Source organism: Tachypleus tridentatus, chromosome 9, assembly GCF_004210375.1.
Source record: "Tachypleus tridentatus isolate NWPU-2018 chromosome 9, ASM421037v1, whole genome shotgun sequence".
In the NCBI taxonomy this organism is placed as follows: Eukaryota; Metazoa; Arthropoda; class Merostomata; order Xiphosura; family Limulidae; genus Tachypleus; species Tachypleus tridentatus.
The window spans coordinates 129,269,810-129,296,519 of record NC_134833.1 but is presented as its reverse complement, the minus strand read 5'-3'; the positions used below and the strand labels follow the sequence as shown (position 1 = coordinate 129,296,519).

Below are 26,710 nucleotides of genomic sequence, written 5' to 3'. Positions count from 1 at the left end.
GAATCCCGGTCGCACCAAACATGCTTGCTCTTTCAGCCGTGGGGGTGTTATAATGTGACAGTCAATCCCACTATTCGTTGGTAAAAGAGTAACCCAAGAGTTGGCGGTGGATGGTGATGACTAGCTGCCTTCCCTCTAGTCTTACACTGCAAAATTAGGGACGACTAGCGCAGATAGCCCTCGAGCAGCTTTGCGCGAAATTAAAAAACAAACAAACCCCAATGATTCCAATTGGATGATCTACAAAGTATTGAGTGTATACATGTCAAAGTAATGTAATCTTCATCTATTATTTTGATTAAAAAAAAAGAACTTTACACTCCAGATAATTATATTCTACAAAGGTCGTTTTTTTCTTAACTTTTATCAAAATGCACTACAAATTTTGAAAGAAATAAAAAATGTTCATCTATTATTGACTGGGAATTCCTGTATCACTTCGTTCTTAAGCTTTTCAAAGGAACACCAGATATATGTAAGAAAGCTAACTGCTTGGGGAACCAAAGTTGTGTCTTAATATCAAAACGACTTTTGATATGGGCCCGACATGGCCAAGCGCGTAAGGCGTGCGACTCGTAATCCGAGGGTCGCGGGTTCGCGCCCGCGTCCCGCTAAACATGCTCGCCCTCCTAGCCGTGGGGGCGTATAATGTGGCGGTCAATCCCACTTTTCGTTATTAAAAGAGTAGCCCAAGAGTTAGCGGTGGGTGGTGATGACTAGCTGCCTTTCCTCTAGTCTTACACTGCTAAATTAGGGATGGCTAGCACAGATAGCCCTCAAGTAGCTTTGTGCGAAATTCAAAACAAACAAACAAACAATATACACTTAGATGCTGGTGCTTTTGACACACAAAATCTAACCAAACTAAGCAAAAGAAGGAAAAACCGTAAACAAAGTAATAAATTACTACCTCACACTACAATAGCTTTGAACGATTATTCTGAAACAACTCATTTTAATTAGTATATAAATACGAATATGCATATTAAAACAAAAATCCTGTTTTGCTTTGAAAGTATTTATGAAATGTGAAAATTATTTTATGTTTATGACTTTTCAAATTTTCGTCCATTATCACATTTCTCCCGTTGACGATAGTTACCATGAAACCAGAGTATTAGCGTCAAATATCGCTATAAACGTTGTTTTAAAATTGTTAGCTTGAAATGTTTTTCTAGTTCTATCTTAACTAAGGATAATATAAAAAATTGTTAGAAACTATAATATCGCATCTATTAAAAATTATAAAAAGAGTATTTTTTCTTTGTGTAGTTTTGTAATGATATTCACTTGACTAACTTCAATATGGATGATAGAATTTTTTCTTTGATTGAAAGAGGCAGTGAAGAAAATGTGAAAACAGTATTACTGGAATTTAACAAAAAGGTAATGGCATACTGGTGCTTATCATATATAAGGAAGAATCAGGAAGTCAATTACAAACCTGTTTCACTTTGGTGTAGTGGTATGAATACATTACAATTATTGAACTATTAGTAACAAATACTAGTATTATTGTTAGTATTATAAGTTAAGCCTAAGGGTATGTTTTAAGTCGTAGTAAAAGTTAATTGAGAATGAGCGTTAGTACTATAAATTATAGTAGTGGTATACATATTAAAATGTTATTAGTAGATAATATACGTAATATTGCTGATGTTTTGAGTAATAACGTTATTCCATTTTTAAAGTAAAAAGAACCAAAAGAATAAAAAAAACTTTACACAAAATAACAAAACTTGAAATTTTTGAATCACAAATGAAGATCAAGCAGCCTTAGCAGTTGCATCTCCAGAATATTACAGCTTTCTAGTGTAATTCCTCTCCAGAGTTTACTTAACTTCAGATTATATTTTTATAAGGGTTTTATTTCCTTGCCTGACCACGTGATTGCATATCGTAACTTAACAATATAGATTTATTTTACCTAATTGTGCATGAACTCAGGATCCATGCATCACCACCAGGGAACCTGATAGTGGAGTCATAAAAATTACTAGTTATATGTACTAGAGGCACCAAAGCTAGAATATAAAGCATATAAAAATATAGCTAAACTAAATGATAGAAGGAAAAAATACGTAAAAGATAAACTAAGTCATAAAAATATAAATTGCTACCACAGATTTAGTAAAAAGAAGAAAGAGATGGCAACATTATTTTCATAAATTTTCCCCTCAATATGTGTAGATAGCCCTTGAGTAGCTTTGTGCAAAATTAAAAAAAATCCTCTCATTATATAAATTACTTTCTAAACCAGCAGTAGGAACTTCTTTATCTTTAGTGTGTAGCTAACATGCAGTGATACCCTTCTGATATGCAAGTTATTCTAGCCCAACACATATAAGAGTCCATCAATTAAAGCAAATTTAAAAGGAAATTAATCATAAAACTAAGCACACATACCAAAAAAGGTATGTAATTCCACACAAGTTTTTGGAGTAGGAATGTCTTTTACAGTTTTAACTTTTTCATCATGTGTATCTGTTTCTTTGGAAGTAATTCTAAACACTAGTCAGGATGCTTTTGGTTCACAGAATTTACTTTTACAAAATTTCACTTTTAGGTTACAATCCTTTATGTTTGAAAAATGGAAGAGGATTTATAAACAGCCCCACCCAAAGAGTTCATCAGTTTGACCTGTATCTCAATTCTTTGTTTACAAAACTGAACAGGAAATATTAATTTGTGTTGTCTGAATTGTAATGTTTTTTTCTGTCAACAAAATGAGTTTTACTGGCTAAACTGAGATGTGTTTGTAGAGAGTTACTGAACTACAATAACCTTTGGTCAATATGGCATCCCTTGTGTCATACTAAAAGTCATCAAGTCATGATCAAGTTTGCTAAACTTCTTGCCAGCCTCAGCTTGCAAATATGTAATATTCAGTTTTGTAATTTAAGTTTTGAAACATTGATTTAGTTTCTTAGTAATTTATATTTGGTGTCTGTTAGGGTGATATTCATTTTTCAAGTTTTGATTTACAACACTCACATTCTCATATTGTTTGTATATAGTACAGAATATATAATCACATTCAGTTTTATCCATACTGAATAATATTTAGGGGTTGTTCAAGGTAGTTGAAATTTTACCTTGTAGATCACATTATATCAACATCTGAATAATCAATAATATTTTAGAATATTCTAAACAATTCTAGAAGAATCTAGATTATTCAACAATCTTGTAGCATATTATTATGGAATATTTTAGCACATTCTAGAATACTGTAGCATATTTTGGAATATTCCAGAGTATTCCATCTTATTCAGAATGTTCAAGAACATATGCTTTATAAATTACCTATGATGTCAATTTTTACTTCTATAATTAAACTGTCAGTTGTTGGGAGTCATCCTACATCAGTGATGATGAAGTTGGTGAATACAGTACCAACAAAATGAATGAGGATAGAGTAGCTATTAGAGCAGGGGTTCCCAACCTTTTTGCACTTGCAACATGAAAATGTAATTGATGAAATAAAATTAATGTTATCCCAAGCTACTTCTAACAAGGCTACGCGACTCCCCTGCCAAGGCTTTGTGACCCCCCTGGGGGGTCACGACCCACCGATTGGGAACCCCTGTATTAGAGAATTATCATCTTTTAAACCTAAAAGAGTGCAAGAACAACGATTATCACTCCCAATTTTGTCCCAGCTGTTGACAGAACCAAGTTGAGTGATAGGCAATTTTTGTCTATGCTACTGCAACTCAGATTTGGTCATGATGTGCTTGAACTGAGAGTCAACTGTTCCTTGATCTGAAGATCTCAAAATCACTTCCATGAAGAATTTGTTAAGAACTTAAGAGAACAATTCCAGCCAATAGTTTCATTTGTAGTTCATTCATTTGATAGACTCAAGCATCTTCTGTGACACATTTGCTGGAAAAGTGGAGAGTCATTGATCATATAAAGGCAGTTTTTCTTTGGCAAACAGCAAGCAATACTGGTCATAAAAATGGAACATGTGCGCTATTAGAACTGTTAGAACAAAGATTAAAGAACAGTCTTCCATATTAAGCATGCCAGCATCATATTCAAAACTTTCACTAGCATGTGTTTTAAAAAAACTGCAGCTTTCCTTTGGTCTAGATATTGCAATACTGGTCATAAAGGTGGAACATGTGCACTGTTAGAACTGTTAGAACAAAGATTAAAGAACAGTCTTCCATATTAAGCATGTCAGCATCATATTCAAAACTTTCACTAGCATGTGTTTTAAAAGACTGCAGCTTTCCTTTGGTCTAGATATTGCAATTTTCTATCTATTCCAGCAATTTTGGGAACACTTAGGCCAGTCACACTATGAAACTACAGCTAACCATGATGAAGTAGCAGAATGCACAGAAGAAGTTAACACAGTGTTACTGAGCTTGCTACAAGCATATTTCAATACAATCAACCAAGAGATGATTCTTGAGAGTTTTTTGTACTATCCATAGCCTTTTTTGTTGATACCCCTCCTTTTGGAGTGCAATTTATAGTGCCTGTGCCTGTAGCACTGCATCCTGGTCAGTTTAATATATGCTCCCACAAAATTGATGTTTATGGGATGAATCAAGCATGCTGGTTGGAAGGAAAGAAGACTCCATGGTAACTGCATCTTTCTTGTTTGAGACAGTTGTGGGGTATAATTCATTGTTTCTGATGCCATTTCAGCTCGTAATCATTTTAACTTTGTACAATGTCTTATTAAGTGTAAGAAAGTGCATTCTGGTATTTTTAAAATCTCCCTGTCAACAATTTACTGGATATTTATGGTATCTCAATAAGGAATCCATTGTTTTGGTATTCTTTGAATGGAAAAAAAAGCACTAAATGAAAAGAAATGCAAAGATCATTCAGCTGAATATCAGGAAGTCTAGAAATATGTCAGTTGAAGATTTCATTAAAAAGAACATAACAGACTTTTTCAGGTACCTCGAAATATCATCTTGATTTCTGGATTATGATCTAGAATCATGAGAACACATAGAGGACTATAGGGAGGCACTACAGACAACACGTGAATGTAATAAATAACAATATTGAAAGGGGTGTGGCCATTTTTGGAAGTATGATGGTGTCATGACAAAGAAAGAATTGAAACAATTTCTTATTTAATTTGTGCAGAATCACAGAAGATGCTTTTCTAACAGCAAAATACGAAACAGTGCAAAATTGACTAACCACACCAAAATCATATAAACAGATGTAATAAAATGCCTTAAGTGAAACATTTATAATGCATAACAAATATGTTTTCATATGACATAATACATATAATGAAGTCACTGCAGTCTAGAACTTCATTTTCATTGAGGAATTGGCTGTTGAGTTTTACATAGTGAGTAAGGTATTTATTTATATGCAGAGCTAATTAGGCCTAGGTCTACTTTCATAGCTGGTGTTTGGTGAATTATATTTTGCTAGTTGAAGTTTGAAAATGAAACATGCTAGTACAGCCTACAGTTTCTATCCAGAAAGTCCTTCTATGCATCATGTTCAGTTTTGGTATTTGCTAAAGAGTTAATTAGATGTAACTGATTAATTAACTTGTGTACATGCTGCCTCCAGTTGTTCCCCCTACAATAAAAAAAGGGGGTTTTTACATAACTTTTTCATCAACTATATTATTCTAACATCATACTATAATGGAACTTTTACTTACATGGTGGTGGAAAAACTTTTTTATTACATGATGTGCAACCCCCAACTTTGCAAAATTTTTATCCTGTGTACATGTGGATTTGCAATAAGGGTCATAATTTTCCCATTTACCTCTGTTTTCCATCACGGAGTACTTTTAATCCATCCTCAGGTGCAGATATGATGTCATGAATATGTCTCACATGGATTTAATGCACTAGAATGATCTGTATAAATAGTACTCTCTGTTGTATGTCCATCTAAATACTTCACAGGTTATGGATATATGAGTGTTTTTGCAGGTTTCTTTTACCACTACTTTGCCCCTGTTAATGGATTGTCACCAAATGTTGGGTTTATGAAGAGATACATGCAAATTTACAGTTTTGCATTTTGTGTTTTACTGTTTTTATGAGTTGTTTTTTTTTTATATTATATATAAAGGAAACAGTGTTTCATGCCCTAAGATGACTTTTCATTAATCACGAATTTACTTAACTTCCATTCAGGGTATGGGTATCCCAGCTAGTGATATTAATTCTTGTATTTTTATTTAGTTTTATTTTTCTTATATACCATTCAAAATTCCTATTACTGTGTGTCTAACATTGTTAGTATATATCAAATAAGTATTGGGGTTATAGCAGCTATAAGGGTCACACTAAGTTGTCTATGCTTATAAATAACGGATGACTGCAATACCACTATCATGATGAAAAATAACTGGACCTTAATTCAAAAATATTTACTGTTTGGTCAGAATAAAAGGGCAAGTAGTGAGCTCAAAGCAGTGGACATCATGACAAACTTGATGACTGTAACAAGACCTTGAAAATTCATTTTACTGGCACTTTCAAGTGTTGTGTTATGGTAACTGTCCTCATGAAGAACTGAGGTTAGCTTTAAGCTTTGGTCTCACTGCAATTTTTCCATGTAATTTAATAAAGCTTTAAAACCGTTTTCTTTGAGGACCTTACTCATCAGTCTTTCAAAGATCTTGTAGATGTATTCTTCAAATAAAAATGCATCACTTTGAGTCAGTAAAGCCCTTTATCAATTATGAAAGCAGTTTTGGGCCTATCCTCAAGATTTAAAGAACTTGCCAGTGGAGTTGGGCAATAAGAAATAAGGGAGGATGCAAGCTTCATAACTTTTTCAACCAGTGAATTATTCTAATGTGGTATTAATTTTCCTATTTTCATCCACTGTGTTTTTGTTGTTTTTTTAAAGTAATATTTGAATTACCCCTGGTTTCATATAATACACATCATTTGAAAGTCACTATTTGCATTGCATATTTTTTTAAACTAAAAAAAAATTACTAAGATAATTTGGACAGTTTACACATGATAAATGAATTGCTAATGTTTACTAAATATCACCATGCAGTCACTGTTATATTTATTTTTAAAATATGCAAGTTAAAACAGTTGATAATTAAATAATGAAAACATGTTTTGCTATAGCTAAAAACAATATTGTTTTTATTTAAAACATGTTCTAGTTGCAATTAGAAATAATTAAGTAGTCAGTTAGCCATTTTATTTTTATAAATTGTATAAATATAAGTATAATGCCTGCAGCAAGACAGTAGTAAGTTTTTGACTTACAATGCTGATATTCAGGGTTTGATTCTCTACAGTGAACACAACAGATAAACTGGTGTGGGTTTGCTTGAAAACATACAGATATAAAAATAATTAATAAAACTCTATCATCAATATATTTTGTAGTAGCTTACCATAGTCACTGTGCTGTTTACCATTTAGAATCTCTTCTCATTCATCTGTTGTAAAAATACTGTGTGCAATTTTTCAGATGTTTTATTCCTGATAGTATACTGTTGTTTTACATGTTTATATGAATATTTGCAACAATGCTGGGACCTTAAGAGTTGTATCTATACCTAAGCATATCCTCAAGTGCTTTGTAACCAAATAATCATAATTCACATATTAGGTAGACACATACTTAGCCAACATAAAAACCTTATATTTTTGGATATTCTTCAAATATCCTAGATTTAATGTCAAACAATTACAAGATCAGAAAAACTCCAGTTTATTTTATAAAAATAAATTGTTTGATAGTTATAACTATCTTACAAAATTTTAAAACTGTTAGAGGATGAGAATAAAACTAGTTTATATAATATAGTATTATTGTGTTAACAAGTAACAACTATGTTTACTTTCCACATGCTAGCTACAGTAATGTTACATTTTTTACAATGATAGTATGAAACCTGTTCACTTTTTTAAAATCTAGTTGTGTAACACTACGACCAAAGTTTCAGTATTTTTTTTAATGTGAATGAAGAGGCTTTCACAATAATAAGATAGTACTTTGGATTAATCAGTACTGACCATGTGGTCTTAAAGTAACTTAAATAAGTTTGAGTAATGTTAACATATTTTATAAGTAATCAGCTTGTTTACTTATTTCTAGTAATGTGATTGATTTATAAATAAAATTAACTACCTATAATTATAATCATACTTAGAAAAACTTGGTAGCACTGGTTAGTAAGATGAATGTTTTCAAAAGTTTTTTTAAAAATAATTACTTATATAGTGATACCACTTTTATATTTGCTTATTTTGGATATCTACAATACAAATAATGAATTTTTATTATTTTTAAATTTTTTTATGCTAACTGAAGGATGGAAACTGTTTTCAATGAAGATGACAAACCACTCCAAACAAAAGATCATAAGTAACTGTAGTGGTAACATAGAATTCCACTATAAGTTATTAAGCTCAGTAACTAAGATGTGCTTATGAAACTAATTAACTAATATGAAACTTCAAGGAGATTAAAGGCACAACCTACCTTCATGAAATTTTGGTTTGAAAGAATGTGGTTGTCCTTTTCACAGATTAAAATGGCTAAGAAAACTACAAAAGGGACATTCTAAGCTGTTGATTAGTTATTTACATTTCATATACTGTGATAAGAGTATACAAGGAACCATTTTAAAAATGGAAAGAGTTGAATGGGGCCACCGTGCTTGATTCGGTGCATAAGCCACATTTCAACAAAATGAAGAAATATTATTCTTATTTTACATTTTAGTATGTCAATATTTGTACTTTGAGTTCATAATTTGTACAAAAGTATTAGTATTGTATTTTGACATCACAAACATCCAATTTTAAATGGTGCTGCATTCAATATACCATGTGACTCACTAAAATCTATATTTAAATGTGTTATTTGAATATTCACTTTTAAGTTAAGAAAGTAACTCGTATATAAGATTAAAGTTTGAATAATAATCTACAATCTCATTTCAAACTTATTGGTATAAATTAATGAAATAATAGTTGAATAAACTTTTGAAATCAAGTCAACAAATGCAGTGATGTGGCCTTTGACTCATGACTCCTTGTGTAATGGTTAATGGAATTTGTTAAATTGTGTTATATCCACATTTTTATTGAAGTTATATATATATGTGGGAAGAAGGATATTTATCCTGAAATCTTAATTTGTAAAAGCATTGACGAAGAGATGAAAGAATATGGGGTAGAATAGAAAACTTTACTCTGAAGTTGTTTGTCATCAAAATATGAATAACATCTTTCTCAGAAGACGTTTAACCTTTGAACAGTGACAAATGAATTCTGTAACAAGTATATGTTTCTAGGGCTGCGGGTATCCTAAAAAATACTAATTTTAATGTAAACACATCCCTTAAGCCTGGACATGTTTAAGTGTTTGGAAAAGTTAAGGCACAAGAATTTAACATGGCAATATCCAATTAATGTGTTAATTTGAACCTAGTGAGTTGTGACTGATGTATACATGTGTCTTTAGTTGAATAGTAATGATTAAAGGTACTTATTTGAATCAACACAGATGGGGATATTAGTTGGGACAAGATCATCCATTGAAATTGATGGGACAGGTATGAAATAAGGTTGTGTAGTTACCTTCATGGAATCCAAAGCTAGTTGGACATTATTAGTCACAGAACACTAATGTGAGTTAGGAGGCTGTGTTGAAGCCCTAAGGCAAATTGTTTCTCACTTTTTCTGTATTGTTAAAATATATTTCACCATAAACACTTAAAACTTATGTACAAGATAAAACTGTTCAGTTGAAATCTTTCTATTGTAACACACAGTAACATAGGTGTTTTAAAAACGAGACTATATATATTTCAAGTACGTATATATTCCAGTTTGTTGTCTATGTATATGTTCCAGTTTGTTGTCTTTTATTGTTACACAAATTGTTGCTTGAGAGTAATTTCCAATTTATTGAGCTTCTATATTTTTGTTTCAGAATGCCCAGACATTTTCTTTTCCTGAACTTGATGTACTGAAAAAGAAGGTAGTATATGTACCTTGTAATTTGGAAAATTTCTTATAGTTGAACTCAGTTTGGTGTCATTTAACAGACAAGTAGCCATTTTTGTATGTTACATTTCTGATAATCTTTAACTAATAACATTCATTAAATTGCTTGAGAGTAAGGTTTTCATTTTTTCAGAAATAAACAGATTGGAGAACTCAATAATATGCTTCATTACATATCTATTTCTTAAATATAATTACAATTTCATTTATGAGACCAATCTTACAGTATTACTTATGGCTACATTGTCTGTAGGAACTGATAATCTAATTATCATTTATCATAATTGAAAGTAATTATGCAAGGACCTTTGCAACTATCCTGTGCCTGTCCACGACAGAATTGTGATGTGTGCTAAGAAACTGACAGTATTATGAAAATATTTACTGTAATTTGTGTTGTGGTATTTTTAGATAAACTAATTTCCCTGAAAAGTAAATATATCTGTTATATAACAGTAGGTTTGGCAATATATATATATATATATACACCAAGTTCCACTAAAAACATCTAAATCTGTTTTAAAAATTAAATGTATAGGACACACAGTATGATTCATAATGAAAATAATGTTTATTTAAGTGCATAAACATAGTGTTTGTGTGTACTTGTGTAAAAAGTTGACAGTTACCATTACTGGAGTTGTGAATTAATACAACTTTCTCTGCTTTCTCAATACTTATTTCCAAACTGAACAACACGATGTTACAGATTATTAAATCTCATGTTACTTAGTCGAATTGCTAACATAAAACTTATCCAGAGAAACTAGTTTCATACTTTATTAATTATTGCCATTGAAACATATGCAAGATTGTAACCTTGAGATATCACTTTGTTTACTTTCAAAGGAACTGCTGTCAACAGTCTAACAGCTATATCTCTCATGGTCAGACTAGGTGTTATCTCCAGAGGAATGATAAAGAAGAAAAGTAGTTAAAACAAAATCAACTTAATGATTTTACTGACCATATGACATTCAGAACATTTACAGACCTAGAAATAAAATATTCTTATTCATATAAGAAAGTCAAAAATGCACACAATAGTATTAAGCATTGTAGTGATAGAAAACATTTGATAGATAATGACATAAAACCTTTTTATCTCAGATTATTCACTTTATTTTTACCTTTGTGTATAATTTTCAGAAGCTTGTAGATGGAATACTAAAGTGTCTTAGGGATGAGTCATTTTCCAATTGCCATCAAGCTTGTCTTGAAACCGTTCGCATCTTAAGCAGAGAGAAGAAGGGTTTAGAAGAAGTGTTTACAAAAGATATCATAGACACCATGTTACAGCTGGCAGGAATAGCTACTGAAGAAGAGCTTATTAATAATCAAGTTCCAGTGAAAGATCCCAAAGGTTAATGGTACTTCTATTTCCTAAGATGTAATAATACTTGAAAATAATAGTGGAATGGTTGTCATCAGAAGAAGAAAGGTCTTCTATTAAAAGCAACTAATCTTAAATTGGCATTTTGCTGATTTTAATATATTTGATTATTTCTATATTCCTAGAAAAATGTGGGACCTAAGTCTAGTTTTTTCTATGTTTAAATCTTAAAAAAGGGAAAATGGAATATCAGTTTTCAAAACTCCATGCACAGTTAAGACTGATATTTTGAAATAAAGAGAGGTTGTACTAAAGAATCCTGAAAATAGTTACAAGATTACAGGAGCACTGCATACATTTTTTTATATAAAATTCTCACAACTAACATTTGTGTATAATGTCTGTAAGTAATGTATTACTAAATTTGTGTAAGCTTTAAAACTATTTCATTTTTGTAGTGATCATTGAAGCACAGAAAAGCCTTTGTAATCTGATTTTCAATAGTACTGGAATTCAAAGAATTTGTTGGTAAGTGTTTTTTTTTATTCAATGTTAAACGAGAATGAAGTAGTGTGTTCTGAAAGGGAAAAAAGAAAAGCTTTAAAATCAGTGAAGCTAAGCTGCATTATAATTGTTTATGAAAGTGACAGTTAATTGTGATAACTCATTTGCTAACTTAGCACTGAGTTTTTGGTCCATGTGAAATTACCTACATTGTTGACGTGCTTCATAGCATGCACATTTGGCTATTTTTTTAAGTAAATAAATGGGTACTAATTATGTACTAGTTATCTATGTTTTGGCTAATAATTTACTGTCATCTACAGAGAAGTCCTGAGGATTAAGTTTTACTAATTAATTATTAGACTTAGGTGACTATATTGGCTACCTGTCATAACAATGGTTGAAAGCTGAGTACAAACTTACCTAAGTACTTACAAAACTACTTGAAGGTGCAAGACTCCTTAAAATATTAGTTTGTTTCTACAACAGCTTTGCAACCATGAAATAAACTTTAGGATATACTTATAGCTTGAACTGGTCAGTTTTTCAAACACTGAGCAGAAAGTGGTTACTGTAAACAGGAGACAGCTTGTACAGTCTCCACGCTGCACAATATATGTGTAAGATATAAAGTTTGTCAACAATTATTCCACAGTTTGGAAGCATTGTAATGTTTTAGTAGTTCTGGAGAATTTGCAGAATATGTTTGGTTTATTTAGTTTATTTTTCAGTTACAACAGATGTGTGGAAGGGATTATGATGCTTGAAAACATACAAAGATCCAGATCTACAACATGAAGTCAAAGTATGTTTTATGATATTTGTTACTAAATTTGTGAAATGTTAAGAAAGTAAATATGAGATTTTTTTCAAAGGATTCCTGATTATGTGTTCATTTTAAATAGAAATAATACACACACACACACTCGCATGTGTGTGTATGATATAAAGACAACAAGGTACCTGTTGGTGTGTCTAGGTCATCTCATCTGCAATACTAAACTTCAACATAAAACATTCAAAGCAAGCCTTTATCATTTTAGTATTTATCAAACCTTCCCTTAAATTCTCTTAATTAACTGCATCTATCATAGCTAAAGGCAGCTCATTACATAGACTAACTAAGTTAATAAAAAAAAAAGAAGCAGAATTGTTATTTGTGTCCCCTGGTCTTATCATTTTTACCATTAAATAAAATGTTTACTTAACAATCTTACCCTCCTCAATCCAATTCCCTCTAACTCTTTTTATAAGAGAAAAAAGTTTCAAAGATCTTGACCTATCCTTGTATGACAAACCTTTTCATTGAAAGTGTCATTCTGGTTCTTGTCTGAATTATTTACAACAACTTAGTATCCTTTCTAATGTAAGGAGCCCGAGATTGAACCTGGCATAGTAAAATATGTCCTGACCAATGACCTATACAACACTGTTAATGTTATTCCCATCGAAACTGTACTTGTAATTCAAGTTGTGATATCTCACATGTGTTACTTTGCATTTTTTATAGTTAAAAACTTTTGCCATTTATTTCCTTAACTTGTGAAATAATCCAATTCCTTTTGCAAAGCACCAATGTTCTCCTCACAACTAGTAGTCATAAATACTTTGAGTCAAGAAACTACCAACATATAGTTATAATTATAGGAAATTTTTTAATGCTCTGAAATACTTTTTAATAGATATAATTATAGAGCTTAAGAAAAAACAAAGTAATTGAAAATATTTTCTTTGAGCCCTTGCATCCAAAATGAGAAACAAAATACTTAAATTTCTGTACATTGCAACATGAAATTAAATAGTATTATTCTGTGTATTATGAAGCACTTGTATATGTTGCATACCAAAATATACATGGTAACCTATTATACATTTACTAAAACTTTGCATAGTTGTGTAAAGGATTTTTATATTACGCAGAGCAACAAAAAAGACTATATTAAGCTTTAAACATAAATCAATGAATTAAACAAAAATGCTTTTATGTTTTTTCACCCTTTTTAAATTGATTGTTTGATACCTTCTTACACATTTTTTACTTTAATACAAATTTAAGGAAAGAATAAAAAATAGTGTAAGAAATTTCTTAAATAAATAAATCTCCAAGGCTTTAAATTCAAATTGAAAATGTAATTGAAAGTGGAATGTCAAACAAAAAAGTTCACATGTCCATCTTGATAAAACTAGAAATTTAAAATTTTGTTTATTGGTACTGTAGTTGTTGAAATTATTTAAGATTATACCATTCAAACAAGACCACAAATTACGTGGTATTCATAATTACAAATAATGTTCTAAATGTTAACCTACTTACAAACATGTTTCAAATATATAGTACCAGGAATACCTCAAATATTAAATCTCTGTGGCTAAACTTCTATTTGTAATTGAGCACACAAAACTATCTCAGAAAAGAGATTTGAATTCGAACTCTAGGAGAAAAAATATTACACATGTAGTGTGGGTTTTTATACTATTTATGTATATTCTGTTTATATGTTTCTTTTTGGTTAGGCCTGCTCTTTTTGGAAATTTTAAGTCTTCTTGTTCAAGAAATTGAGTTATTTTAAAGTTGTAATAATTTGGCACTTGTAGTGTTCCAACAAATTTATTGTGGTTTGTTTTTTATTATTTGAATGAAATGATTTTTAGAAACATAAAATACTTTTTGTATTGTGTCCTTGTTGTTTTTCTCTTTAATGTGACTAAGAATTTTTGATTTAGTTACAAGCCAGCTCATTCTGAAATACTTTTAATGCAGATGTATTTATTCATGACTTGTTGCTGCATTACTATGATCAGTCTCATAAAGTGAATGTTGTTGTATTTTTACAGTTTTTTGACATGAGAATGTTATTTCTACTGACTGCTTTATGTGCAGATATCAGGTTGGTTCTTTCACTTTCATTTAGTAGTTTTTTAAGTTAAGTTATTGTTGACTGTTCCCAGGGAGTACTAAAATTAAATTTTGGAAAGAACAATAGAAGAACAAAATATTTTTATCCCTTTTAAATTAAATAACTATAATTTAAGTAGATAAAAATCAAGTATGGCTATACCTAAATGACAAATCTGACAAAGTTTTCTGAATAATTTGTAGAGTATGTTGGTTTTTATAACTACGTTAAGATATTGTATGTTTGATATACATCAATTGTCATAGAAAGTAAATCATAGTTAGCCTTTAGAACTTCATTGGAGACTTATGGATGCAATTTTATGCTAGAATTTGGTTAAATTGAATACTGTGTTTACACACACTGTTATGGAGTACATTTTACAATTCTGTAATTCTATAGTAAGTACATGAAAGAAGTATTTTGAATGAATTTCTCTTACCTTTTCATATTTTGAATACTTAGCATAAGTCACTTTGTATACATAATGCTTTAAATCAGTAAAAGAAGTTTGTTACAGACTTGGGCTTGCCACAGCTTTCCATGTGGTCCAAAATATTCAACTGCAAGTTAAAATCATAGGAAAAGTGATAATACTACACTCTTTTTTTGATACTTGGGGTTTATACATTTTTTTAGCAGTGTTATTGCAAGAGTAACATACCATATCATGTCTTGATATGCTTTTTCCTGAAAAAAAATATTTTTTCTTTGTTAATGGAAAGACCAAAACTAAGAACTGAACATCATGGGCTCATTTATCTGATGGAGATAGTAGATCTTATTATGAAGAGCAATGCCGAGAGAAATCGACATCGTCACAAAGGCAGCAAAAGGTTTAGCAAAAGCAGTAGGAGAGGACGAGGTGGTGGAGATTCTGGAGTTTTTCCAATTCCTTGTCTTGATGATGAAGAAGTAGATTTAGCATCAGAAGTTCTTAAGGTTCTGTTCAACCTAACTGTGAATGTAGACAAGTTAAATATGGAAGAGGCAGGTGTATTGTTTTATTTATAGTTCAGTGTAGAAAGATCACTGTATTCTTCAGGTTTTCCTAATACTACTAGTCTTTTGTAAAATTCACAGTGGAAACACTTTTATACCTATGAGCCATAAAATAATGTCATCATAATAGAAGTATAAAGTAAGTTTAACTCAGGTTATTACTACTTAAATGTTTTAGTTTAGAACTATATATCATATATATTCATTCAGTAGAAGCAAAATTTGGAATTTTCAGTAGTTGTTTAGAAGGAACCATTGTAGTTTTTATATACTTAATGCTATTAAGAAAACTGATTAAAGTTCTCTATTTTTAACCACTCGTAAAACTTGTTTCTAGGCATTAGAATACTAAACTTAAATCATCTTTTCTCTTACAGGAAGAGGAAGCACATTTCATGAGGCTAGTCAGTATCCTCCACGACATTCTTCTGTGTGACACTAAAACACCTGCCAAAAAGGAAGAACTGCACAAGTAAGAGCTTTTATGTTTTTTCTGTTTATATAAATAAGGAATAGTTTGAAATGTTAAGATAAATTCTTTTTTTTTTACCACTTATGTTTACTGCATGCCTTCGTTAATTTCTCACATCTAGTATTCAATTAAAAATATGTTTTTGATCAGAATGCCATTTAACCTAGTAAATGCAGTTGTATAAATAAATATATGTATAAACCAGAACCTTTTTTTTTTCCTATTTAGCCATACAATAAATCTTCTCAACAATATGCCTCATTCCAGTTATGAGGAGTTACTTACTCCATTAACTGATATCCCTGGTGGAAAAAGTGATAACAAAAACTTGCAATATGAAGGGATGAACATGGAAGCTGTTTCTGTAATGTTAGTATTTCTACAGAAGAAGATGGACCAGGTGAACATCTGTCGAAATATAATCGTTTATTAGTAAAAGTTTCATTTTTACTTTGTAAATTTATTTAAATTTTTATTTTGCCTAATTAGTAATAATTAATAATTACTAGAGTGTAAATTTTTTGGATGAACTTGCTTGTTGAAATTGTTTTTATTGCAATGTATGACTTTGAGTTGTATAATGTGCCTACCTTGTTGTAGTTCTAATTATTTAAAGTAAAGATTAATTACTTGTCATTCAATTTACAAACTGTTTTATTCATAATTGTGTATTTGATATGGCCCTCTTGATGCTTTCCTTCAGTTTTCACATTGGGGACCCATGATCTAGTGTGTGTTTTTTTCTTTAATATATGCACCAATGTAGTTGACATTAAATATGTATTTTGATCTTTTTTTTGAATAAAACTAAAAATGTTTTCATTCTTACAAATACTGACTAAAATCATGCAATATTGTACATCTAACTTTTAAAAATTTGTGTAGACTTCAGTGTATTTTTTATTCTAAAAAATTTGCTGTAAAGGAGAGTGTTGTATAAAAAGTACTTTTACAAGAACTTGAGATGCAGGTAAAAATGGGGAATCAAACTTTAAAAAGACTGTAACAGATAGACTGTTTGAACAATTTGTATCAGTCATTGTGTGAGGTAACATTCATTAACACATTCTGTTATAATATGTTTCAGCCAAATAAAAAGCAGAGGGATTTCTTAATCCCAATTCTGTCTTGTCTTGGAGAATGTGCTCGTTCTAATAGAATAATTAGGAAATGGATGAAGATTAAGGTAAGAAATAATTTAGTAAATCAGGTAATTCTCTTTTGACCATGAATGGTAAACAATTAGAATTAGAAATATGTTTTAATTACTTTTGAAAATAATGCTTTTTTGCATGAGTAAATATGTTTTATAAATAGTTAAGACAATTTTGTTTTGTATAAATTTTATTTAGAAATGTTTTATTAATTTTAAAACTTTAATGTTGTTTTTTGTTTTCTTATGACTAACTAGAAACAATATAGTCTGTTTTGCAAACCTATTATGTTTAGTTTTGTTATCAGAGAATAACTGTTTTTCATGTTTACAGGTTCTTCCACCCTTAAAAGATGTAAGATGTAAACCAGAAGAAGGAGACACACTTAGAAACAGGTAAACTTGTTGTTCTGCCTTAAATTTGAACTACAGTTTAATCTAATTAGAATAACAAAAAATGTACTATGAAAACAATTGATCTTTCTGTCACATAAGTTAAGATAATTAATGTATAATGGTGTTTATTAGAATCACTAGATAAGAACAAAAAGAAAGACATTAATAAAATGACTTAGAATAGTCCTCAGTTGTTTTGTGAATATTTATCTGTTAGTTATACCAACTGATAATACCTGTTTTGTTGATATCATTGTGTTAATTTATGTGGTTTCTTATTATAATGTGTGTGAATGTGTTTTCTGTCTGCATATGGTAAACTTACATACTTGTATTTCATACTGTATTTTCCAACTCATGTTGCTTAATGTAATTAGGTATGATTCTCATGTTAATGAACATAATATCTTCTTGTATTACAGAAAAAGTATTTGCATACGTAGTTTTATAAGAGTTGCAAGTATGTGTAGCTATCAGGTTTTGTTATATTAAGAAGATATACCAAATATTTATCTGTAATAGCAGTGTATACTTTTGAGGTATATTGAATACATATTTGATGGCTCAGGGAATTATTGTAGTTTTCTTTTCCCAGAAAGGTGGTTGTGGATGTACTACTATGTTTATTTTATTTTGTTTTCTGAAGTATTATTTTTAAATCTTCAAATTACTAACTTGTTCTTATACTGTTTACTACTGAAGGGGGTGCATATGTTTCATCATATGGTGTTAGTTTATGTTCTTGTCTTTTATAAAGAACTGAATAAAACATATTAGTTGAAATTCTCAGATTTTTTTTGTAAGGTATATAGATCCTGATCAGTAATTAGTGTGATAAATTGTATTGTTTATTATAACTGTTTTAAATCTCCATATGTGATATATATTATTAGGGAACTTGAAACAAACAAAAGTCATAGGTACACAAGCAGCTTGGTTCATAAATACCGTAAAAGTAAGTTCAAAAAATAATATATCTATTATAATTCTTACATTAACCCAAAATAATAACCACTAAAAATATTTTTTGCTGAAAGTTTAGAACTTATGAAGTTAAAATTAATTGCCAAAGACACTTTCATACAGCATTTATTACATAACATCTTCAGAATTAAACACCAAAGTATTATCTATCTTGCAAGAGTGCCATTGGCAGTAACATCTTTTATTACAACAAAAGTGCTAGGTAACAGCCAAATTTTTTACTGGAAATGCAAATGTACTTTATCCCCTTACATTTGTTTTTCCATTGGTCAAATTCTCATAGGTAACATTGATATTGTGAATAATTTGGAACTGATTAGTAGTAAATGTCCAAATTTCCAGGAAAATCCTAAATTTGTGTGGAAATCTATAAAACAAGTAACTATCACAGCTCTCAGTAAATGTTTATATTACCTGAGAATGTAATAATGTCACGAGGGAAAAAAAAAAATATTATTTTAATTATTTACTTAGTAGGTATTTCACTGCTCTGCAGGTAAAGCAGCTAATAACTTTTCCTTTGTAAAAACTTTTTTATCTTAACTCTATAAAATTTGAATACATTGAAACTTTCAGGTATTGAAGCATATAAATACGTTAAAATCAATATAGATGTATCATAAATTAACACATTTCAGTTTTTATCAGTCTCTATACATTTGGGTAAGTTAAACAATGCTATTCCAAAAATATTTTGAATTCCTAAATCATGTAGAGTAATCATGGAATTGTCAATCATGTTATGTAATTGTGTGAAATACACTAAAGAACATTTAAAGAAATACTGCAGTATTAACAGAGAAAAAAACAAGTTATAACTCATGTATAATCAGCAATTCTATGACATGTAAAGAGAGAATTAAAAGCTTTGAAATTGTAATGGTAGAAACATTTGATTTTAGTAATCCATTAGTTTTGGTTTTTGTTCTTGTATATAGTTATAATGAGCTGTGTTTGTAATTGAAATATTAATTTAGGTAGAGTAATTTTTACATTTATTTTCTGTGCCTTTTGATCACTTGTGTGTTTATGCATACAGTGTATTAACCCTTCCACAATGGGCTCGGTATAATATACGAGTTAGTCTGTACATTTGAACATGTTAAGTATTTGCACTAATAACTTTTGAAACAGCATGTGTATCTGCACAAAATTTGATAGACTTTTAATAAAGATTACAAGTATTTTGTGCACAAAAATTCCAGTTTTCAATGAAGTATTTTTACTAAAGATTTGTTTGTGAAAATGTCAAGTCTCTTTCATTGCTTGAGTACAAATTGATTTCATTTTATGATTAAAAAAAACTATTATTTGTCTCAAAAATCTGAGATATTATTTGCATATTCTTTAAAACCTGCTATATATATATTTCAAAGGTTTATTTTCATTAAAACTTTATATTTTATATTACTTAATATATTCTAATTATGTGGGGTCTGTCACTTGACAACCTTGTAACCATCACAAAAAATTAGGAAGTAAATATAAATTGTGCTTTTGTCACAATAGAATGACTACATATTTTAACACAAAGAATACAAATATTTAGTCTAAGTAGCTTGAATCTCATAATATATATTTATTTTTTTTTATTATGTTGAGCTTCCAGTTATGCCTAGCTAACATTATGTAACTTGCATTGGCATAATGCATGTGCACTCCATATTTCATATCCAATAATATAAAACTGACTTTTAGTCTTCCCTGTCTTGGCTGTGTTTCAGTGAACTAGTATTTTGTAATATATAGTCATGTTTCTGTTATTATACATTATACATGTATATAGGGTATTACTATTTAGAAATAAATTATTAAATTTATTTTTCTTAAGATATATATAACAATAAATTAAGAAGTAAAACAAACTATTATCTCTTCATTTCAACCTTTGAACTCAGTTGCTGCTGAACTTGGGTTGGTAATCCTTTTCAAATTTTGCACATCAAACAAAATTTGTTTTAGGTTTTTTTTATACATACATTGGATAAACAAAAATTCATAAATAACTATATTGATACCATAGAATTCCACTACAATTTGTTAATTTTAGTAACTAAGATGTATTTTCATTTTAAAAAACATGAAACTTCGAACTGACTAAAAAACACAACCTACCTTCTTGAGAAATCTTGATTCAAAACAATGTAGTGTACTTTTCACTGGTTAAAATGGGTAAGAAAACCACTTAGAGGGCATTATAAGATGTTGATTGGTTATTCACATCATATATTGAAGTAAATTTATATGTAAGGGACCATTCTCTAAAAGGAAAGAGGTGAACTGGGCCACTGTGTTTGATTTGTATGTACTATGAAAAATTGATACATCAAGCCCATTATGCCTTTTATGAAATATCTGGCATTACTTTTCACAGCTGACAAGTTATATGATGGCTGTTAGAAAGGGAGAGTCAGTTTCAAGATAAATATACATCATACAGTTGTTTAAAACAAGAACTAATGTTTATGATATTACTAATTAAGGCAGGCCACTTGTTTATTTACTGGTTTTTTATTTAATGATATTGGTCTACTATTCAAGTATATTGTATATAATTAAGTTTATCTTTTTTTAATTTGTCATTAATCATTAAACCTGTTTTTAATGGAGTGATTTGCATTGTTAGCTTGTGTAACAGATTTGCTATTATATATTTGTTGTAATATCAATGTTTGTATAAGTTAAATTTATGTTTAGAAATACATGTGACTTATATTGTTAAATGTGTATTGCAAAATTGCCACCTATTCTCTAAATTTGTAGAAGATTCTTAAGTGTAAGAACTGAGAATATGTGCTTCATGAAAGCACCAGTTTATCTTCAAATATTGTTGTCAACTGAACTTTTCAGAATCTCACCTTAAATTTTATGAATTAATGTGCTAAGAGACAGATATACATTGCTGGTTTGCTATAGTTAGTATACTTTAAACTTTGGAAGTTATAACTATGATAAACACTTACCAATTGGTTTGGTTTGTTTTGAATTTTGCATGAAGCTACACAAGGGCTATTTGCTTTAGCAAACCCTAATTTAGCAGTGTAAAACTAGAGGGAAGGCAGCTAATCATCACCATCCACCACCAACTCTTGGACTACTCTTTTACCAACGAATGGTGGGAATGACAGTCAAATTATAATGCCCTCATGGCTGATAGGGTAAGCATGTTTGGTGTGACAGTGATTCAAACCCGCAACCCTCAGATTATGAGTTGAGTGTCTTTTTCACCTGTCCATGTCAGGCCCCCTTACCAATTAGAAAATTCCAATATTTTACTAGGGATGTTTATAGATTGCAAACATTCTAAACTTTCACTTCAGATAATTAACTTCAGATGTTTATATTTATATGAAGGCATGAAATATTTTCATCTGTGACAAACGTGTTCAGCAAAGCAGTTAGCTAGCTAGCTGTCAGGTGAACTGTACTGATATCAACTTGAAATTCATTCACCCATCCTGAACTGTAGATAAAATATTAAATTCTGGGCCAGATAGAGGACTTGGTATTGTTTGTAAGTTTGTAAAACTTTTGAAATAAATCTTTATTTATAATAACCATTATTATAAGTTGTATTGATAAATATAACATGTAACACTTGGAATTTGTATTACTAACCTAAATCTTCTAAACTGGCTATATCTCATGAGATATTACTGGGTTTACAGTCAAAAAGAGAACAAAAATGCTTGGCATGGCCAGATGGTTAGGGTGCTTAACTTGTAATTTGAAGACTGTAGGTTCAAATTCCTGTCACACCAAACCTATTTGCCCTTTCAGCCATGGGGGCATCATAATGTTACAGTTAATCCCACTATCCATTGGTGAAAGAGTAGCCCAAAAGTCAGCAGTGGATAGTGATGACTAGTTGCTTTCCCTCTAGTCTTATACTGCTAAATTATGGACAGGAAGTACAGATAGCTCTTGTGTAGCTTTGCACGAAATTTAAAAACAAACAGCCCAAAACATTATTAAGTACAGATAGCCCTTGTGTAGCTTTGCATGAAATTTAAAAACAAACGGCCCAAAACATCATTAATAGCAAGAATATGTAAATGATCAAACATTGCATTCTAGGCTGTACTTTATGAGTAGATTTAGAAGACAAGTATATCTAATTTGCTATCTTGATAATAAAGTTAATGTTTAGTTTTGCTTTATGTATGTAACTTATTCGAAATCTGTTATTGTTACTTAATATATTTGACTGTTGTTTGTAGATGTTGACCTGTTGTTTCTAGCTGTTCTTAAGGTTACTGTAATTTCTTGTCAGATGCTGACTGAGTTGTCATGCTATGAAAAGTTTTAACCCTTTCAGCACTGAATTACAACTTTGAATATTTGGCATGGCGCTGAATATATATGTTTGATACTTCAACTAATTACGGTATCAGTACTAAAAGCATGATATCTCGGCAATAACTCAACAAAAGTCCCTGAAATATTCAGTGATTGTACCCAATACTATATATGTTAAATTCAATACATAAGATTAACAGGAATAAAGGAAGGTCGCCTGCTGCGCTGAGCCTTCAAGTCGACTGTGGTCGCCAAAAACACACTGAAAGGGTTAAAAGAACTTTTAAATGTTTTTTATTATTATTGTAAGCTCATATCAGATGCTGCTTATGTCACCATATATTGTAAAGTTTTTTAAGACAAATCTTTGGACTGTAAGGATTCTTTTTCCATAGTCTTAGTACATATTTCTACAGGTATTTATAAATGTAGTAAAAAAGGCTTCTTATGCTGATAAATCAAATCAGTTAGTAATCACATAAGGCTTATATCAATTCTTACTAATTTTTTTATATATGTACCATATAGAACCCTTTTTAGTAACTGTGTTTAATAAATATAATTATAATGAAATGATAAATGATCTTAAAGAAATTACTGAATCAGTAAGAAGACTTTAGCTCTTAGGTGGAGAATTTAACAGTAAGTGTTCAGAAAACTATTGATTAAATTTTTATGTTTAAAACACATAGATTTGAATCAATTTTACAAAAATAGTCACCAAAGTCACCTGTAGAGAGTATATATTTTGTACCAAACCCATTTGTAGCATGCAGTCCTCGTGTTGTTTATCAAGGATATTGTAAGAAAAATGATAGTATCCATGTTATGTAACACAAGACAAAGTATAAATAATAATCCCTCTATGAATTTTGTACATTTCTTACGATTTGAAATAAGTTTTGATTTACAGTCTCAGTGACTTTCTCTCTCAATATATATTGTTTCTATTTAGTTTGAAAGTGATTAACATCTGTATATATGATATTCTGTGAAAGTTTCATTCAAGAGAGACCTTTTTACATTCCCAAAATGTGACTAACTGTAATAATGAAAACAAAAATAAATGCTTTATTTTGGATCCAGGATGTGGCTTAGTGGTTAGCATCCCCATGTTGTGAACCCAAAGGTTCTTGGTAGGTGTCCCATTGCCACAAAACTTTGTTTTGCATTTTTGGATTGTGACTATTTGTTCAGATAAGTATTCCAAGAATTGGTGGTGAATGCTGTTGATGAGATATCTTTGTTTTGTACTTTTGGATTGTGGATATGGTATAAGAGTGATATTTAGAGCCACTATTTGTTCAGACAAGTAATCCAAGTGGATGCTGTTGATGAGATATCTGTCTTCTACTCTGTCACTATTTGTTGTGTAGTTTGTTTGTTTGTTTTTTTAGGAAAATAAGTAAATGCTTGCTATTAGATTACTTTCTGGTGTTCACACTTGTTTGTGGTATCTTCTCTCAGACTTGTTCGTCTAATGACTTCCCCGTACACAGACATTAAAGAACTTGTTGCTGATTTTCTATTTGTTTTGTGTAAAGAAAATGGTAAGGTACTCATGTTCTTTATTGGTTTTAGATGTAATTTCTAATACATGCATAACAGAAAGTGTAGTAGTTTTATAATTAAAAATATCTGTTGTAGTTCTGATTTGTTTGTTTTTCTATTTTGAAATTTACATCTTTTTTTTATTAATATCCAAACATTATTTAACTTGTTTTAATGCATATATCTGAAAGTAAAATTAATTTTTATATATATAGTGTTTCAGTAGTCAAAACTTTGTTAAATGTATACACTTATTTTCTTCAAATTGAAATAGGTTTGTTGTAAACTCAAAACAACTCTTTTTAAAAAATATAAATGTTACACACTGTGCAAAAATAGCATATCATAATAAGTTCTATAACTATGATTCTGTTATTAAAGTTGAAAAGTCTAGTGTTTAAACATTTCTAGTGAACATTAGTGTAAAAATGATCCTAGCTTGTTAACCTAATGTGAAGTTTTAAGAAAATTTACAGGGTTTGTAATTAATATTTTAAAACTTGCTGTGTAATATCAGCTGAAAGTATTATATAACATGAAGAATATCTGTAAGATAGACAGTTATTAATTCAAAAATGATAAGGGAATAGCTCTAACTTGTTGAGTGCAATAATAAAAAAATAGTTACAAGTGATTGGCTTGTTCAGAGTTTACAGTCTGCTAGATAAAGTATGGAAATAGAAGAACAGCTTCACAGTCATTATTATTATTTTATAGAGTGAAGGTTTTAGTATATATAATGGTGAAGTGTGGATGTTTGTACATTGATATGAACAATATGTTTATTTTCATATGTATATATAATACCATTAAATACAACTGTGTGGAAGCTACTGTCCATCTGTACATAATGCTTTAGTTTACCCAGTACTCTTATCTGTTTCCTACTAGAACCATATGTGCTGTTATAAGGCCCTAGCCACTGCAACCACAGCTGCTATGCTTCATGTACATTTATAAGATAGGTCCCAGCCACTGCAATCACAGCTGCTGTGCTTCATGTATTTTTATGATAGGCTATATCCACTGCAACCACAGCTGATGTGCTTCATGCATTCTTATGAAATGCCTTAGCCACTGCAACCAGAGCTGCTGTTTTTCACATATTCTTATTATAGGTCCTAGCCACTGCAACCATAGTTGCTGTGCTTCATGTATTCATATGATAGGTTCTACTCTCTCTAAGCTGCATAACAACCAATCAAATGCCACACATTTCATTATTCCAGCTTTATAAATACTTAATAATAGTGAGTAGTCTCTTAATGACACTGCCAGTCTTTGGCCTAAAGCCCAAATAACAAACTAGTAGCATTGCAAAGTTGCCTGATGATTCAGTATGGTTGAGGGGATCTAAAAATACTCCCCCCCCCAAGGTAAAGTTAGAGTGCAGATGAAAATATTCATTTCACACATGGATTGAAAAAAATTAGAGGAAACATTTGTCCTAGTCACTGAAACTAGAGCTGCTGTGTTTTTTACAGTGTTATAAGAGACTAGTCATCAGAACAACAGTCACTGTATTTGTTTCATATACTGTTATGATGGATAACAGGTAGCCTAGCAGTAGTGCATTAAGATGTGTTTTTCAACTGTTAACCTAGACTGGTGCCCGTGAACTTTTTTTACTTTTTATCAGAGGCAAAACATAATACAAATTAATGTGCAGTGTAATGGGATACCAGCTGGAGAATAGACAGCAATGGACTTAACCAGTGGTTTGGGATAATGGGTTATTAAACCATTCATGGAAAGAGGAATGATTTGATTTTTGTGGAATTGAGTTTGTAATAAATAACTGAAAGAGATCATGTGTAAATTATATAATTTTATGTGTGTTTGTTTCCTTATTTGTTGTTTTATGTGATGTTAGAGCTGGCTCTTTGCATAAGTTCTGTTTTCTCAGTGAATCGACTAGTGAAGTACACTGGCTACGGCAATGCTGCAGGTTTGTTGGCAAATAGAGGTCTAATGCTTGGTGGTCAGAGCAGCGGTGCTTGTAACTATTCAAGTGAGTCTGAAGAGAGTGACACAGAAGAATATCTTGCTTGTAAGGAAAGGTAACATTCCATCAGTGGTTAACCACTGTTACTGTACATGTAAACATATGCTTAATGA

At 30.4% G+C, this 26,710-nt stretch overlaps 1 protein-coding gene across 1 annotated transcript in view; it reads left to right on the top strand.

Moving 5' to 3' along the window:
- Positions 1-1,106: 1,106 nt before the first annotated feature.
- The window catches only part of LOC143226359 (chaperone Ric-8A-like), a 34,310-nt gene continuing 8,706 nt past the window's right edge, over positions 1,107-26,710 (top strand). Inside the window, 14 exon segments of the mRNA XM_076457232.1 lie at positions 1,107-1,386; positions 9,928-9,975; positions 11,151-11,364; positions 11,793-11,862; positions 12,570-12,599; positions 12,601-12,643; positions 14,674-14,726; positions 15,461-15,729; positions 16,119-16,209; positions 16,438-16,609; positions 17,297-17,395; positions 17,697-17,758; positions 24,509-24,591; positions 26,499-26,652. Of these exon segments, the coding sequence (XP_076313347.1) occupies positions 1,306-1,386; positions 9,928-9,975; positions 11,151-11,364; positions 11,793-11,862; positions 12,570-12,599; positions 12,601-12,643; positions 14,674-14,726; positions 15,461-15,729; positions 16,119-16,209; positions 16,438-16,609; positions 17,297-17,395; positions 17,697-17,758; positions 24,509-24,591; positions 26,499-26,652 (1,469 nt within the window). The 5' untranslated portion in view covers positions 1,107-1,305.